The 13,371-nt window shown below is 47.8% G+C and overlaps 5 protein-coding genes across 6 annotated transcripts; 4 read left to right on the top strand and 1 right to left on the bottom strand.

The window, feature by feature from the left end:
- Positions 1 to 1,020: 1,020 nt before the first annotated feature.
- PPTG_19337 (hypothetical protein) lies at positions 1,021 to 1,542 on the top strand (the record flags this gene model as incomplete). Its single annotated transcript, XM_008917682.1, has 1 exon — positions 1,021 to 1,542. One exon carries the CDS (start codon positions 1,021 to 1,023, stop codon positions 1,540 to 1,542), a length of 522 nt encoding a protein of 173 aa, XP_008915930.1.
- Positions 1,543 to 3,559: 2,017 nt separating this feature from the next.
- PPTG_19336 (hypothetical protein) lies at positions 3,560 to 4,202 on the top strand. The gene has a single exon (XM_008917681.1). It carries the CDS (start codon positions 3,652 to 3,654, stop codon positions 4,168 to 4,170), a length of 519 nt encoding a protein of 172 aa, XP_008915929.1. The 5' UTR covers positions 3,560 to 3,651; the 3' UTR covers positions 4,171 to 4,202.
- A 1,109-nt stretch (positions 4,203 to 5,311) lies between these two features.
- PPTG_19335 (hypothetical protein) lies at positions 5,312 to 7,715 on the top strand. The gene is made up of 2 exons (XM_008917680.1): positions 5,312 to 5,737; positions 5,810 to 7,715. Exons 1-2 carry the CDS (start codon positions 5,604 to 5,606, stop codon positions 7,593 to 7,595), a joined length of 1,920 nt encoding a protein of 639 aa, XP_008915928.1. The 5' UTR covers positions 5,312 to 5,603; the 3' UTR covers positions 7,596 to 7,715.
- Positions 7,653 to 11,280, top strand: PPTG_19334 (hypothetical protein). The gene has a single exon (XM_008917679.1). The coding sequence runs from the start codon at positions 7,859 to 7,861 to the stop codon at positions 11,108 to 11,110; it is 3,252 nt and encodes a 1,083-aa protein (XP_008915927.1). The 5' UTR covers positions 7,653 to 7,858; the 3' UTR covers positions 11,111 to 11,280.
- PPTG_19333 lies at positions 11,164 to 13,349 on the bottom strand. Of its 2 annotated transcripts, XM_008917678.1 has the most exons (8): positions 12,825 to 13,349; positions 12,716 to 12,751; positions 12,299 to 12,651; positions 12,023 to 12,224; positions 11,921 to 11,953; positions 11,757 to 11,850; positions 11,566 to 11,695; positions 11,164 to 11,503 (listed from the first exon to the last, which is right to left on the bottom strand). In XM_008917678.1, the coding sequence occupies exons 1-8, from the start codon at positions 13,278 to 13,280 to the stop codon at positions 11,284 to 11,286; spliced, it is 1,524 nt and encodes a 507-aa protein (XP_008915926.1). In that variant the 5' UTR covers positions 13,281 to 13,349; the 3' UTR covers positions 11,164 to 11,283. The 2 variants fall into 2 exon arrangements, with proteins under 2 accessions (XP_008915926.1, XP_008915925.1); XM_008917677.1 differs by having other exon boundaries at positions 11,566 to 11,953.
- Between the last annotated feature and the right edge of the window lie 22 nt (positions 13,350 to 13,371).

Raw genomic sequence — 13,371 nt, 5'->3', positions numbered from 1 at the left:
TGATGAAAGCCCCAATATTTGCTTACTTGGATTTGACGTTGATGCAGTGGTCTGATTTGGCAGCAGTGAAGTCGTCTTTGCCCTTTTGGAAGTGCAATTCTGCGTTTTAAACTCACAACTAGCGTTTATGTTGGAAATACGAGTTTATAACTTAGATCATCAAGCTAGAAAAGAGTGTTATATAAATTAGAGTTAAGTCGTAAATGAGAGCTGGTTAAAATAAACTCGAGTCTATAACCGAGATAATATACAGGCCTGGACCAAAATATCTGCAATGAGTAATAATACCTTCGATATTTGCTGTACTTATCAATTAAAAGCTATGTAAGCCAAATAATGTGACACTAATTCTCAGTAAGTGGAACTTGGATCCTACAGAGCATAAATGGCCCCGGGAAACCACAGTCTAACATGGAGAGGCTCGGAGGCGGCCATTGAAGATAGAGTAAAATGACTGTGGGTGGAGTACTTTTGCGCTGGTTAGTTCAGTGGACTTACAGTTCGTGTATTGATACCTATAATAGCTTACCTTTGAAATTTATAACTAATCAAGTACCAGTACGTTTTCAAGATTTCTGCATTACTGTATTCCTTCAAATACTAGTGCTACTAGAAACTACAGTACGTATGAGAATTGGAAACGGTGTGATTGCCACCAGGAGAGCAGAGCTTTCATGTATGTATGGTATTTGCGGTGGCTGACGAACAGCATATTTCGTGACCAGTTTTGCACATTGGTGCGCATTTATGCATTTTGACAGCCTGCATTCCATTTGCAGATACATCATGTATCATACATGTACGTTGGCCAGGTACAGTACTGCGAGATTTGCTCGAGCTAATCTACAACCGTACCTATGAAAACATCCAATGCGCTGGTGCTTCACGATCACAAGTAGAATCTCTGCATCCATGATTGGGTACACAGCAGGGTTGAGCAATTCCCAACGCTCTTCACTTTATAAACGGCTGGGGGATCCACAAGAACTGTCCATTTGCTAGGTTGCCCAAGAAGAAGGCATGATGCAGAGAAGCTCGCTCCTCCTGGTTGTTGTCGCGTTTGTTGCTGGCTGTGTCGGCTTCATTACCGCCGAGAACAGTGTCCGGACGCGTGACCATCCGTCTGTCGTCGAAGTTTCCCAAAGTCGCAACCTCAAATCTACAAGTGACGGAGAAGAGAAGTCGTACCCCATTGGCGACGAAGAGAGGGGTATGACGAGTGTTCTCACCAGGATCAAGTCGCTCTTGGTCAGGAATCCAACTAAAATGAGTGAAGCAAAGAACAATGTGGGTGGGGCGAATGACTACTATAACAAGGTGAACTCGATCATTGGTGAAGGCAAAACTTCGACCAAGCTGACTCCGGATAAGGTGAAACAACTCGAAACGTTGGCTCATAGCAGCTCGGACAAATGGTGGGCGATGGCATACTTCACCACTAATGTTCTCGGCGTCGGGCTCATGGTATGGTTTGTGTACGGCACTCTCGTCCTCGGGTGGCGACCGTATGGAATGGGCGGCAGTCCCAGAGCCAACAACTAATATGGGTGCTTTGTACCCGAAGGCTTGTTAAAAATAATGATTTAGTGCCTAGTGGTATCTCTTGATCGGGTTGCAATGATCTCGGAACCCAGTGTGTGGGTTACCCACATCTTTTTGGCAGAATCTCTTTAAAGTTCTCTGCATCGCGTGCCCCATCAGTAACCTTACAGTACCATGGTGTTCAACAGAGTGTGCGGTAGCATTGTCGGCCAAACACTATCCAATGCTGTTAGCTTATATACTATTACCAAATCCTCGAAAAAAAGACTTTTTTCCACCTAGACCACAACAACTTGTTAAAATTCGAGTTCACTTGTTGCACTTTAGCTAAAATTGACCAGGATAAACCTGGTCGAGTATGAAGACTTACTTACATGAAGCTGTGCAGCACACAGTACATGCCGCGCAAAAGCACAAATTTCTTAACTAAAGCAACATCTTTACCAAGACTTTGAATCATCCAGTATCGAGGTTAACTTTTAATTGTCGTTCAATTTGCCGTGGTTACTCGCGCATATGGACCAGCACAACATGATTCTTGTATCGGCGTGAATAATAAGCCCGCTGTAGTTTAATAAAAATGCGAATGGAAATCTCCACGTCAGGCCCGTGATCCAGTCGGAACATCACTCATCTGAGCCTTGGTTATCGTTGCAAACCCTCTATCGACATGCTTGTAGTGAATCTCTAAATGATAGAGGTTGTAGCTGTCGCCCTCTAGCCTGAACAAATTTGAAACACTATAAAAAGCGAGCTTGTTGTACCGAAGAGACTTCTTTCATCTTCGCCTTACTTGTTACAGTCGGATTCTCACGGAACAGCGACGGAAATTGAGCCCTCCTTTTGACAATTTGTATCTTTGCGCAGCGTTCTCTGAATTAGGTGGTCCAGCACTCGGACTCACTCGACGGTCGTTGTAAAGCTGACGAAGTTCGCAATTAAAACAACACTCATTGTTACAAGGCAGAAGCTGTGTATGGCACTTTCCTTTTTGTTGTGGCCGTCATCTGAACGACTATTTGTCAGTAGATTTTGTACCAAATACCACCTTCTTTTAGACACAAGAAAGTGGCAATCAACCAAATGGCTAATATGTATACAGAGAATCCTCTCAGCACTCAAACGCTGGGAGGCACCAATTTATTCCTATATAAGGGTTTTCCAATCGTGAATGTAACTTAAAAATGGATCCTAGTACCTTTAGCTTCGAGCAGTGCACAACAAACAATAATGGGGAGGATTGGCTACTGAAAATTATTCTCGCTCTGTTCGGAGTCAGTATGAGCTTGTTCACAATGAACACCTTAACACATTCCGATTATCTACCTTCCCGACAGCACCTCGGTAAATAACGACTGTTTTGGTGTAGCCCTCGTTCATGTCTCCAACCACGAAGAACAGACTTCGTATTTATAAAATGTCGGCGAAATACCCAGAAGTGTTGTAGTTTTCGCTTTGTATGCCAAAAATATATAGTTATCGTAAGCAACGTTAAAATCTCCAGAATCACGAACCTTACCTCTTCTTATAAACATCAATAACAACTCGATAAGTGTGGGCCGGATTGTACCTTGGTATTGACGATGACTTTCATGGCGCCCTTGTAAGAGCAGGAATTGTCATAGAATCACTGCATTCACCGAACGAAAATGGTAGATTTTTTATGTAGTAAGTCTTCAGCAAAACATAGCTTTACTTCGAAAGAGAGGACTACGATGCAATTGCTGCATTTTAACCGCGTCACGTAAACTCTCAAAGGTTTACGAGACATATTACCTTACAGAAGACTCTCTCACATATCAGTAAGCGCGGCGGGATCTTCATTCTAGTTTCACAGAAATATTTAAAATTGTAGGTACCAACCATACACAAAAGAGAAGAACCATATCAAAAGTCAAGTTTTATACGATAATATGGGTGCGCATACATGTACTGAGTGGGACTTGTGTGCATGTGCATGTATGCAGTGTATAGTATCAGGCGCATCCCGTCGATTTGACTGCACAGCCGTCTGTATCATACAGACTGTATGTACCCGGGTCCAGTATCTCATTCCAAATTCGTCTGTCAAGCGCTCAAGCACTGCTTTGATTGGTATACGAAGGTGACATGCGTGTAAGCGCCTTCCAGATCGTGGGGATCGCCGCCATTGTTGCAAGTTTTGCCTCCCTCACAGTCGCTGAAGGCCTTTCGTCCGCTCCTAAGCTTTATCATGATGCCAACACGGTCCGTTACCTCAAGTCGGAGGGAAAATTAAGTGTACATGGCAAGGACTCGACCCCCAACGAAGAGAGAGCGGAGCTGCGTGGCGCTTTCAGCAGGCTCCAATCTCTTTTTCGTAGAGACCCGAAAAAGGTGATAGACACAAAACTCGACGAGCAAGGAGCTGCCCAAGCTCTAAGCAAGCTGAAATCAACCGTAGGTTTCACAGGCAAAAGCCCTACCAAGGTGGCTCCAGAAAAGCTGAAAACGCTGGAGACGTATGCTCGGGATAACCCTGACAAATGGTACGCAATGTCGTATTACCTGGAATATGTGTATGGGATAGCCTTTGTAGTCATTTTTGGAGCCGGTGCCATATTCCTCTCGTGGCGGCCCGCTGGAATGGGAAGTCCGAGGCCCAACTAAAGCGAATACAAAATTGTTTCACTCATTTATTGCTACGAGTATTTCGCCCTAGTAGTGCATTTATCGTTAATTCGGGATGCAGTCTCGTTCTGTTCCAACAAGACCATCATTCTATTTATCCGACCGCCACCTTGTGATAAGAAAAACAAGTGTTCTACTTGTGTCTGGAGCATATTGGTTTCGTTGTGAAACGAACTATTGATTCATACAACTGGAGGAAGAGTATGTAGAACATATTCTATTACTGACGTTCTTTAATTTTGCAAAGTTCCAGAAACACTAGCGTTTCGGTTGATATTTCCAGGATTTTTAATGTTGCACAAATTTCCAGCATGCTGTTTAAGCTCTACTGTTTCCCAAGGTGAATGAGAAGTACTGTGAGAGCGGAAGACAGCAAGATAGCTCAAACTCTTTGAGATTAACGGTTCGACCCGGTAAAAGGTTAGATAACTCGTAGTGACTTATTTAGACCCTAGACTTATTATAATAATTGGATCATCATTTTGGAATAGCGATAAAGGTTTGCAAGTTTGTGAATTATAGTTTCAACGAAGTCGCTATCAGACACGAGAAATCGAAGTTGGGTGAAGCAAGATCAAGCTCTCAAAACCCCGGTCAATCTCACTCTGCAGCAATGCATGCGCTCGCGACAATCCGGACAAATGAGAGGTAAGTCGAATGGCGCACTGCCGGCTAGTAGTGCCCCAGCGACTACTGCTGGATGCAAAACCGCCGGATATCCACCCTTGATGGATCTAAAACACACCACAAGATCATAGTACGTGAGCCACTTCAACTCTCATAGCAGACGCATCCATTTCTTATGCGTTGCATCCGCCCACGTGTTCCTAGAGGCGCAAACACCACCATTTTACAAATATCAGATGCATGGATACGACTGACTCAATTGTCTGACTCTGAATTACTTGAAGAATGTAAGGCGGCAAATGTAGTTTGCAACTACCATACATTCTTCAAGTAATCGAGAGTCAGAAAACCGCTAAAAAGTCGTTCAAGCACAGCTCAAGTCTGTTGGCCACCTTCACGCCGCGTTCAAGCCTGTCCCCAGCTCTTGTTGAGCCCAGCTGGAACTGTAGCACGCCGTCGAAATAGAACGGAGCGCTGAGCTTCCAAGTTCTGGAGCTTTGCCATCGTCAGCTGGCGGAAGAAAACGAGCCCTGCCCGGTCTCACAACACCTGCGTGTGCAACGCGACCGTTGCAACTGTCCCCATAGTCTGCTCAAGTGTAAATTGGGCCCGTCAGTCAACGTTCAGTCCCCAAGCCGGAGGGCTGCGCGTCCAAGTAACAGCTCGAAGCCGCAAGCGTAGACGCCTCCAGCTTCATTTACCCGTTTGTGCGGGTTTAGCACTGCGCCAAGGAGGCCGAGTAGTAGCTAAACCCGGCGTCTCCGGCCTTCAGAACCTAAGAAGCCATGGAGTCCGACGACTCAATGTCCGTGCTGCTTCCGATGGTGTCGTTGATGCTTCTGCTCGTGTTCGCGGGCGGATTGTGGTTCCTACGCACACGCAACCAACTACGCGGCGCATCGCAGTCATTCCTAGCCAGGTACGACGCTCACACGCTCTAGAAGGAAAGTAACAGTGTTTTCTAACGTGTTGTCGCCCTTCTACCGTGTAGAATGCTGCTACAAGAACAGGAAACCGTTACCAGACTAGATCTTGAGCGTGGAGAGGCCCAAGCAGAGCGTTGGAAGTGCTCCGTATGTGAATTCAGCAACGCGTTGGACCGTCCGACGTGTATGTTGTGTGGAACGAAGAACACCAAGAGAGAAGAGCTACCGCGACTCAAACAGTCAATCGCAGGCAGAGACGAGCGTCTGAGCTCCACCAGCTCCATTACTATGCTCACAAGGCCTTCACTGAATGCACAGAGGTCTTCTATCCTCAGTGTAGGCAGCAGACAATCATTAAGACCACTGCGACTCTCGACACTAAATCCGAGACAAAAGTACGCCAGACGACGCAAGGAATGGGTGCGTTGTCTCGGAGAGGACGGAGAGACCGCCTTCTGGACCAGAGCGGACGTCGCTGCCGCTGCTAGGAGACTCACAGTCGTTAGCGGTGCTACAGGCCACGGCCGCGTGTCCGTGGGCTTCGTGACGCACATGGTGCGTCGCTCGTCCATGATGGGGGACGTGGGGCGTCTCACGTTCGCTGACGCTTCTCAACTGGACGCAGCAGAGACGATCAGTGGCTACAAACTCACTGCCCGTGAGTTGGAGCTACTGGATCGCGTGTCCAGACTGCCATTTCCTAAGAAATACACGTGGTTCTTGGAGAGAATGGGGGCGTTATTGAGACCATGGGAAGAAGGGCGCATTAAGCTTCGAGTCCAACGCGAACACATTCTCGTGGAGAGTATGGAGCAATTATTGGGCATTCAACCTGAGCATATCCACTTCCCTCTACGTATCGAGTTCGTGGGTGAAGCAGGGATCGACGCTGGTGGTTTGCAACGTGAATGGTTCTCTATTCTATTCGGTAGACTACTGGACGACGAGCTGGGACTCTTTATGACGTGTCATCGACATACGCAAGCGGTGGCTATTAACCCCCACTCGGAAGACTGTACAGCCGACCATTTGCTCTACTTCCGAGGCATCGGTAGACTACTTGGTCGTGCTCTACTTGAGGGACAGACGATGCAGGCGAGATTGTGTCTGCCTATTCTCAAGCATTTCCTCGGTACACCGATCACTTTCTCGGATCTACAGTATGTCGACCCAGAAGTATATACCAGTATGCTCTGGATCCGGGATAACGACGGCGTTGACGCACTAGAGCTCACGTTCTGTGTCACGGAGCTACGTGCTGATGACGAAGTGATCACGATCGACCTGGTTCCCGACGGAAGGGACAAACCCGTGACGGATGCCAACAAGATGGAGTTTCTTCATCTGAAGTTGCGCTATCTCATGCTCGACCGCTATGCTCCTCAGCTCCAGGCTCTTTCTCTCGGATTATTCGAGATTATCCCTCAGGAAGCACTACTAGTCTTCGACTACCAGGAGCTGGAACTTGTTCTGTGTGGCCTCCCAGAGATTGATATCGCTGATTGGAAACGTAATACTGTGGTCGCCCCCAGCTTCAGTGACGCTCCGCTGGTCGTCGACTGGTTCTGGGAAGTGATCCAAGGCTTCACGGAAGACGAACGGGCTCGATTCTTGCAGTTCTCGACGGGTTCTTCGCGTGTACCAGTGCAAGGATTCAAGGGATTGACGAGCTACGATGGTCGCATTTGCCCCTTCTCGTTGAGACCGTTGCCTAACCAAGCCCGAGGCTTTCCCAAGGTACACACGTGCTTTAACCGCGTGGAGTTGCCGTTATATACCAACAAGACCGACATGGAGGCTGCACTCTACGCGGTGCTTGATATGGAGTGGACAGAGTTCAGCGAGGAGTGAGGGACTAAAAGCTGGACCACTGTAATGTTTAAAGTGGACTATTTAATACGATGGTGTTGAATGACGTGTCTCGATTCTCTCGCTGTCATTTTCCATCGTCTCGTCTCGTTTTGTTGCAGCTTCCCGGAGGAAGAAAACAGCTTTGATTTCCCAGTTGGAAAGAAGCTACCGAAGCCAACTGAACTACGAGGACACTGTTGCGTTTATCGCTTGAAAAAGGTCGGGAGGCAATCGACAGTCTAGCGGACACGTTGAGGCAGTTGATGAACACGATGGCTGCGACTGGACTGGGCACTGATTCGCCGTCTCCAAGGACGTTGCTGCTAACAGCGAGTCCTGCGTTCGAAGAGGAAGAGAAGACCGACTACGGGGCGGACGATGAGGATGACGGATACGAAGTAGACAACAGCTTCGACTATTTTCCTACTGCAAACGGATCTAGCGAGGACGAGAGGAAAGAAGACAGAGAAGAGCAGTCAGTGAAGAAAGATGTGGAGAATGGAGAAGACGAGTCAATGGAGGCGAGTGTTGTGGAGAAGATTGAGGTTGAACGTCACACTTTGATTGAGGACACAACTGTCGTCAAGGAATACGCGCAGATTGAGAAAGAAGATGATACTTCGAAGCAGTCCGATGAGCTATTGGCAGTCACTGTAACCACTTCGTCAGCAGTAATCGACCAGGAGACTTCATCGACGCTTGTATCAACGGGGAGAGCGACTATTCCATGTGATGATGCAAAAGATTCCAGTGAGGACGATGACGTGGACGTTGATGATCCAGGAGACTTAAGATTCTCTAGCGATGATGAAGAAAGTGACAATGACGAAGTGGAAGAAAGCAAGATGGTCAAAAAGAAATCCACTACGAACGAGGAGGAGCAAGTAGTGCTTGGTGAAGCGGATCCAATTGCACAATCACCAAGTAAAGGCATCAAAGCTGCTGATAGCGAGAATGGTGAGCATGAGGCAGCTCAACAAGAAGCCCCTGAATCGCCCGGTTGTCATGATCCGCTGATCCCGTCGAACTTACCTACACCTTTGGTCTCAGGTGATGTTCAGGCCAGCACACCAACAAAACCGGCGAAGATCAATGATGATATGCAGCCCAGTAACTCTCTTGCTGGTGATGTCGAAAAGCCGGAAGAGTCTATGGAGATGTCGTTAACACAAGAGAACGAGGAGCCCGGCAATAAAAACGAGAACATGGAGATCGCTGATGAGATCGTAGTCGAAACTCCGCAAAGTACCGAGCACGAAGCAACTGACCAACAATCACGACAGGAAATGCGGGTGTCTACTCCTGTAAGCGCCAAGTCGAGTAGCTCTGCTCTAGAGGCAACGACTCCTGCCCAGCCCATGATCATGATGCAGACAAGAAATAGTGCGAGTTCACCAAGAGACCAACCTGCAGCAGCTTCAATTCCTGATAGTCACTCTACCCCAAAGCGTCCACAGAAGAGAAAAGCCGTGGCTCCTGTTCACACTCCGAAGCAGTCTAAGCGCGCGGCTTCAAAGAAGCGGAAAACTCTTCCTGTACCGCCTAAAAGCAGCAAATCTGAAGCGAAAACCTCACGGCCACTACGACGCTCTTCGAGAGTGAAAAATGATCCTGCCAAGTTCTCAGCTTCCAATCAACAACTGTCCGATGTGACGGTGATGACTCACTTTGCCCGCAACGCAGTTAATGAAATGACTTGCAAACATTGCGGCCATAAAATGACAGCATCACGCGGTATTGCAACACGCCATCTACAGGGCTGTCCAGTGTTCTCAAACCACGAGAATGCCACAACACAGATCGATAAAGTGAGTTCCAAAAAGGCAAAATCTTCGTTGCCAGTGCACCCTGTTACTTTATCAACCCCTGTGCAGGCTGTCAAGTCGGAAATGTTAATGACAGATGCAAATGATCGACCGGCATTGGTTCAGCTAATGGGATCAGAGGAACTAGCGAACAAAGTGAAGGGGTCATTCCAAGGAACCCCGTTTGTAGGTCACGCTCCAGTGTCTCGCTTCCAAGAGTTAATCAGGAACGACATCACGGAGTTGCGGCACTTAAACGTGCAGAACTTACTGGATGCTGTGGAGACAGAGGATGGCCCCGTTGTTCAGCTACACCCGAAGTTATCTGGTGTTCGCCATAGCACCGGATCTCATGTATTGGAGCCTGTGTCAATCGCTAAGGCTCGAGATCTGGAGAACTGTCCGCTGCGATTTCCAGCACCACGTAGTGTCGCTGAGCACTACATCACTCCATTAGCGAAGGAACTCGGACTTATGTACGCAATGGCTCGCCATACTGCCAAGATTGTGAGCTGTCCTCTAGAAGACACTGTGCTGGATTGGCAGTTCCACCGCTCGGAAACTGTAGTCTTTCAACTAAGTGGGAGGTCGATGTGGAGACTGAAGAAGAGTCAAGTGGAGTACCCGGTTGAGTGTTTTCATCCAGACTCGTGGCAAATAGGAGATGTGGCCCAAATCGCCAAAGTCCATCGCTTGTCGTCGATGAATCACTCTAATACGGGCTTTTTGGCTCCACCGGGCGACGATATTGATGTTTTTGATGAGAACGTGAACGTCGCTGGAGTCTCTGATGAACCAGAAGAAAATTTGTTAAAGTCTGGGTCAGTTCTGTATATCCCTGCCGGTGTATGGTTTGAGACCAAGACACTAGGTGTGAATACGCTATGGCTGGAGGTACAGTTGGGCTCATTTACCTACGAGGAATTGGTGTTTTCAGCCGTGAAGCAACTGGTTTTGAGTGACAAACAGTGTCGAATGAGAGTCCAGTTGTATTCCGGCAATCGCCACCAGATTAAACAAGCTCGACACCACGCAGAAGTCTGTATCCAATCCCTACGTAAGGAGATGGCAGAGCTTGATGGCAGCGACGTACTGCCAGAATACTTAGCGACTGAGGACATGCAGGAGCTGGTGGCTCAAGGTCTCATTCAGGTCACGAACAAGTCGTCAAACTCGACGAGTATTGCTGTGGATCTGACCAATCCGAGGTTCAAACTGAAGCATTCGAAGATCTTCCGAGATGCTGCTTACCGCGTCAACCCGGTCGCTGTATTGATGCGCGCAGAGGAGATTCCTTATCTACCAGCACAGCGAAGCGAAAGTCCGAGTTCTGAGGGCACTACACCGGCAAATACGTCGCAGACTCAGCATCGTGCGTTGAAAAAGACGCCTAAACCGAAGCCCAAGCGCAAACAAACGTTGCGAACGATCTCGCACACTGACAAGCACACGTACATACTGGACGAGAACTTCGGCAATGACAAGAGAGAGTCACAACTCCACGTCATGTTTCAGTGCTCGGCAGAGCAGTCGAAGTTGGTGGAATGGCTTCGAAGCCGTGGAAGTGAACCCTTTGATTTGTTGGAGTTCAGTCGTGGGGATGCCTCGGTGGTACACCAAGGGAAAGGCCCAGCGCGTTGTGACGAGAATGCGAGAAGCATGCTGCGATTCCTGTATTTTGTCGGCTACGTTACCCAAGTCAAGGCGTAACAAGTTTATGCTTGAAAGCACAAGGAATTATTTCGAAACGATGCAGCTTGATAGTTTTCTAGGCTCGATTTACTGCTGCCTTGCACTGTTGTTTGAATGCACTTTCAACTGCTTCTTACTTTTGTTTTATTTATTTGTGGAGTAAAAAAAATTCCTCGACATTCATTAAATCGCTACACCTTCCCTGCCGTGATGTTTCTTTTGCGCATGAGGAAAATCAGTTTCTTTGTCTTGAGTGTGATACGGTGGTCAACAAGACCGACACCGTCAAAGACACTAAAACCCGCGATGTATTGGAAATCATCTTCCAGCGGTGTTGGGTCCTTGGCTGTCAGCAAATAGTCGAACTGCTTAAGGTGCTCAACTGTAGTCATCGACTCGTCCTTAGAGTATCTGTCCACAAAGAAAAAAGTAAGCAGTAGACACTAAATGTCTAGCAACTCGTAAGCACAAACCTCCAAGCGGAGAACTCCTCTCCAAAACGAGACACACCCGTCATCGCAGCCGGGACGTCAATGTGCACACTACGAGGCAAGTCATGCTCCTTCGTAGCGATTTGGTGCAATCGCACAAACGCTTCACCACCTGGGGAGATATACAGTGTCATAATCAGCTACTATGAGTGTAATATATGGTCAAGTCTTACCAGGGTAGTTGGACTGAGCAGCGGTGAGCAAGAACAAAGTGCCCAAACTTGTGATCAGTAGACAACCAATGGCCCCAACAAACGGTAGAAGCGCCTGTAGAAAATAAACACGAGAGTACTGTAAAGGAGATTTTTTAGCAGGATATCAAAGCACGTTTGCTTACCTTGCTTCTGTTGCGAAACAGTTTTGCCAGACCCTATGCAGAAATTATGGCATAAAACAGGTTAGACATGCAGTTTTACTTTTTCATACCTTGTATACATACCACAGCAGACCCCATATTCAGGATAGGGATCGCATTGAAGATAAACCGCAATTCCTTGTGAGGAAGGAACGAGAAAAGTCCCAGGTAGACGAACACAGGCCACACAAGGGAGAAGACACTCCAGTCGACAATTGGCGCCGTCTTAAAAGCCCACGCAATGTCGTGCAACGAGTGGCTCTTTAAGAGTGTGGGAAGTAGCGAGCTGTCAAGTAAACAGTCAAATAGTACACAAGTGAGTCCTCAAGCTCTTCCTGTACCTCTAGACAGAGCACGAACCTGAGTCCTAATGGGATCAGCAACGCTGTCATTTGGAGTGCACGCGGCAGCGCTGAAGTAAAATACCACAATGGCGGACTCACACCCCACTCGCTGCTCTTGTTCTGCACTGTGTTGAACCACAGCACCTCACCTTCAGGCCAAAGCCAGCGCCGCCAGAAGTAGGAGTCCACCAGTACCGTCAAGATCAACGACACAATCCCCGATGACAACCCCCACCAAACCATCCGGAAGAAGGATACTCGACGAGATAGTAACATATTCAACACCAACGGAGCGAACAATACAATCGTGTCACCCCGGAATACTACCGTCGTGAACGTGAACAGGAACACACAACGTTGCCACTTGCCCTACAAAAAAATAATAATAAATATCACCACCTCACTTTTACTACAGACTACATCCGATACGTACTCGAAGCCAAAATCCCAGTCCAAGTAGCACCAGCGCCTGCAGTAGTTTCGAAAGCAACCTCGTCAGTTCACTAACTCTACCTCGCTCGACGTCGTTCTACTTTTCGTACCAGTGCATAGACATTGGGTAGAGTACGTGTCATGTAGAATAAAAGATGGAACTGACAGGCACAGATCAGGAGCAAGAACCGACTCACGTCCCGCCCGAAGCGCATTCCCACGCCGTCACTGAAGAAAACCAGGCTTCCTAGCGTCATCATGCCCAACACCCATCGCGTCGCCACTTGCATCCAGAACTTTGGACCTCCGAGCGCTTGAAGGATTGAAACAATGGGGCGACTCACACCAGCCACAGCCAATGAGCCCAAAAAGGTGCGCGGAACTACCCCTGGGAACTCCATATGATCAAATTTGTCCACATTGCGCACCCCAAATACTAGTAGATCGTGCGTCGCTTGCATATTAAAGCTCTCCTCCACTTTGGCGAATGGGCAGAGAAACACGTACGCCGTCATAGCTGAAGCCACTAGGAGCTCGACACGGCGGCCACGCATCAGGAGCGCCATCGTCACGTGGCAGTTGCGAGTTAGCAATTGGGTTTTGAGAATGGTTGGGTATGTTTTTTTTTATTGAACTCAGTCAATTTATGGAATGGGT

The sequence above is a fragment of the Phytophthora parasitica genome, assembly GCF_000247585.1.
Source record: "Phytophthora parasitica INRA-310 unplaced genomic scaffold supercont2.111, whole genome shotgun sequence".
Classification (NCBI taxonomy): Eukaryota; Oomycota; class Peronosporomycetes; order Peronosporales; family Peronosporaceae; genus Phytophthora; species Phytophthora nicotianae.
The sequence above is the reverse complement of the archived record's forward strand: the minus strand, read 5'-3'. Positions and strand labels throughout refer to the sequence as shown.

Excerpts from the sequence above, each read along its gene's own strand:
- PPTG_19336 (XM_008917681.1), top strand. The coding sequence starts at position 3,652 with ATGCGTGTAAGCGCCTTCCAGATCGTGGGGATCGCCGCCATTGTTGCA.
- PPTG_19335 (XM_008917680.1), top strand. The coding sequence starts at position 5,604 with ATGGAGTCCGACGACTCAATGTCCGTGCTGCTTCCGATGGTGTCGTTG. Across the intron at positions 5,738-5,809 it reads TCGCAGTCATTCCTAGCCAG|AATGCTGCTACAAGAACAGG; the intron begins GTACGACGCTCA and ends TCTACCGTGTAG.
- PPTG_19334 (XM_008917679.1), top strand. The coding sequence starts at position 7,859 with ATGAACACGATGGCTGCGACTGGACTGGGCACTGATTCGCCGTCTCCA.
- PPTG_19333 (XM_008917678.1), bottom strand. The coding sequence starts at position 13,280 with ATGGCGCTCCTGATGCGTGGCCGCCGTGTCGAGCTCCTAGTGGCTTCA. Across the intron at positions 12,752-12,824 it reads TACCCAATGTCTATGCACTG|GCGCTGGTGCTACTTGGACT; the intron begins GTACGAAAAGTA and ends AAACTACTGCAG. Across the intron at positions 12,652-12,715 it reads GACTGGGATTTTGGCTTCGA|GGCAAGTGGCAACGTTGTGT; the intron begins GTACGTATCGGA and ends ATTTTTTTGTAG.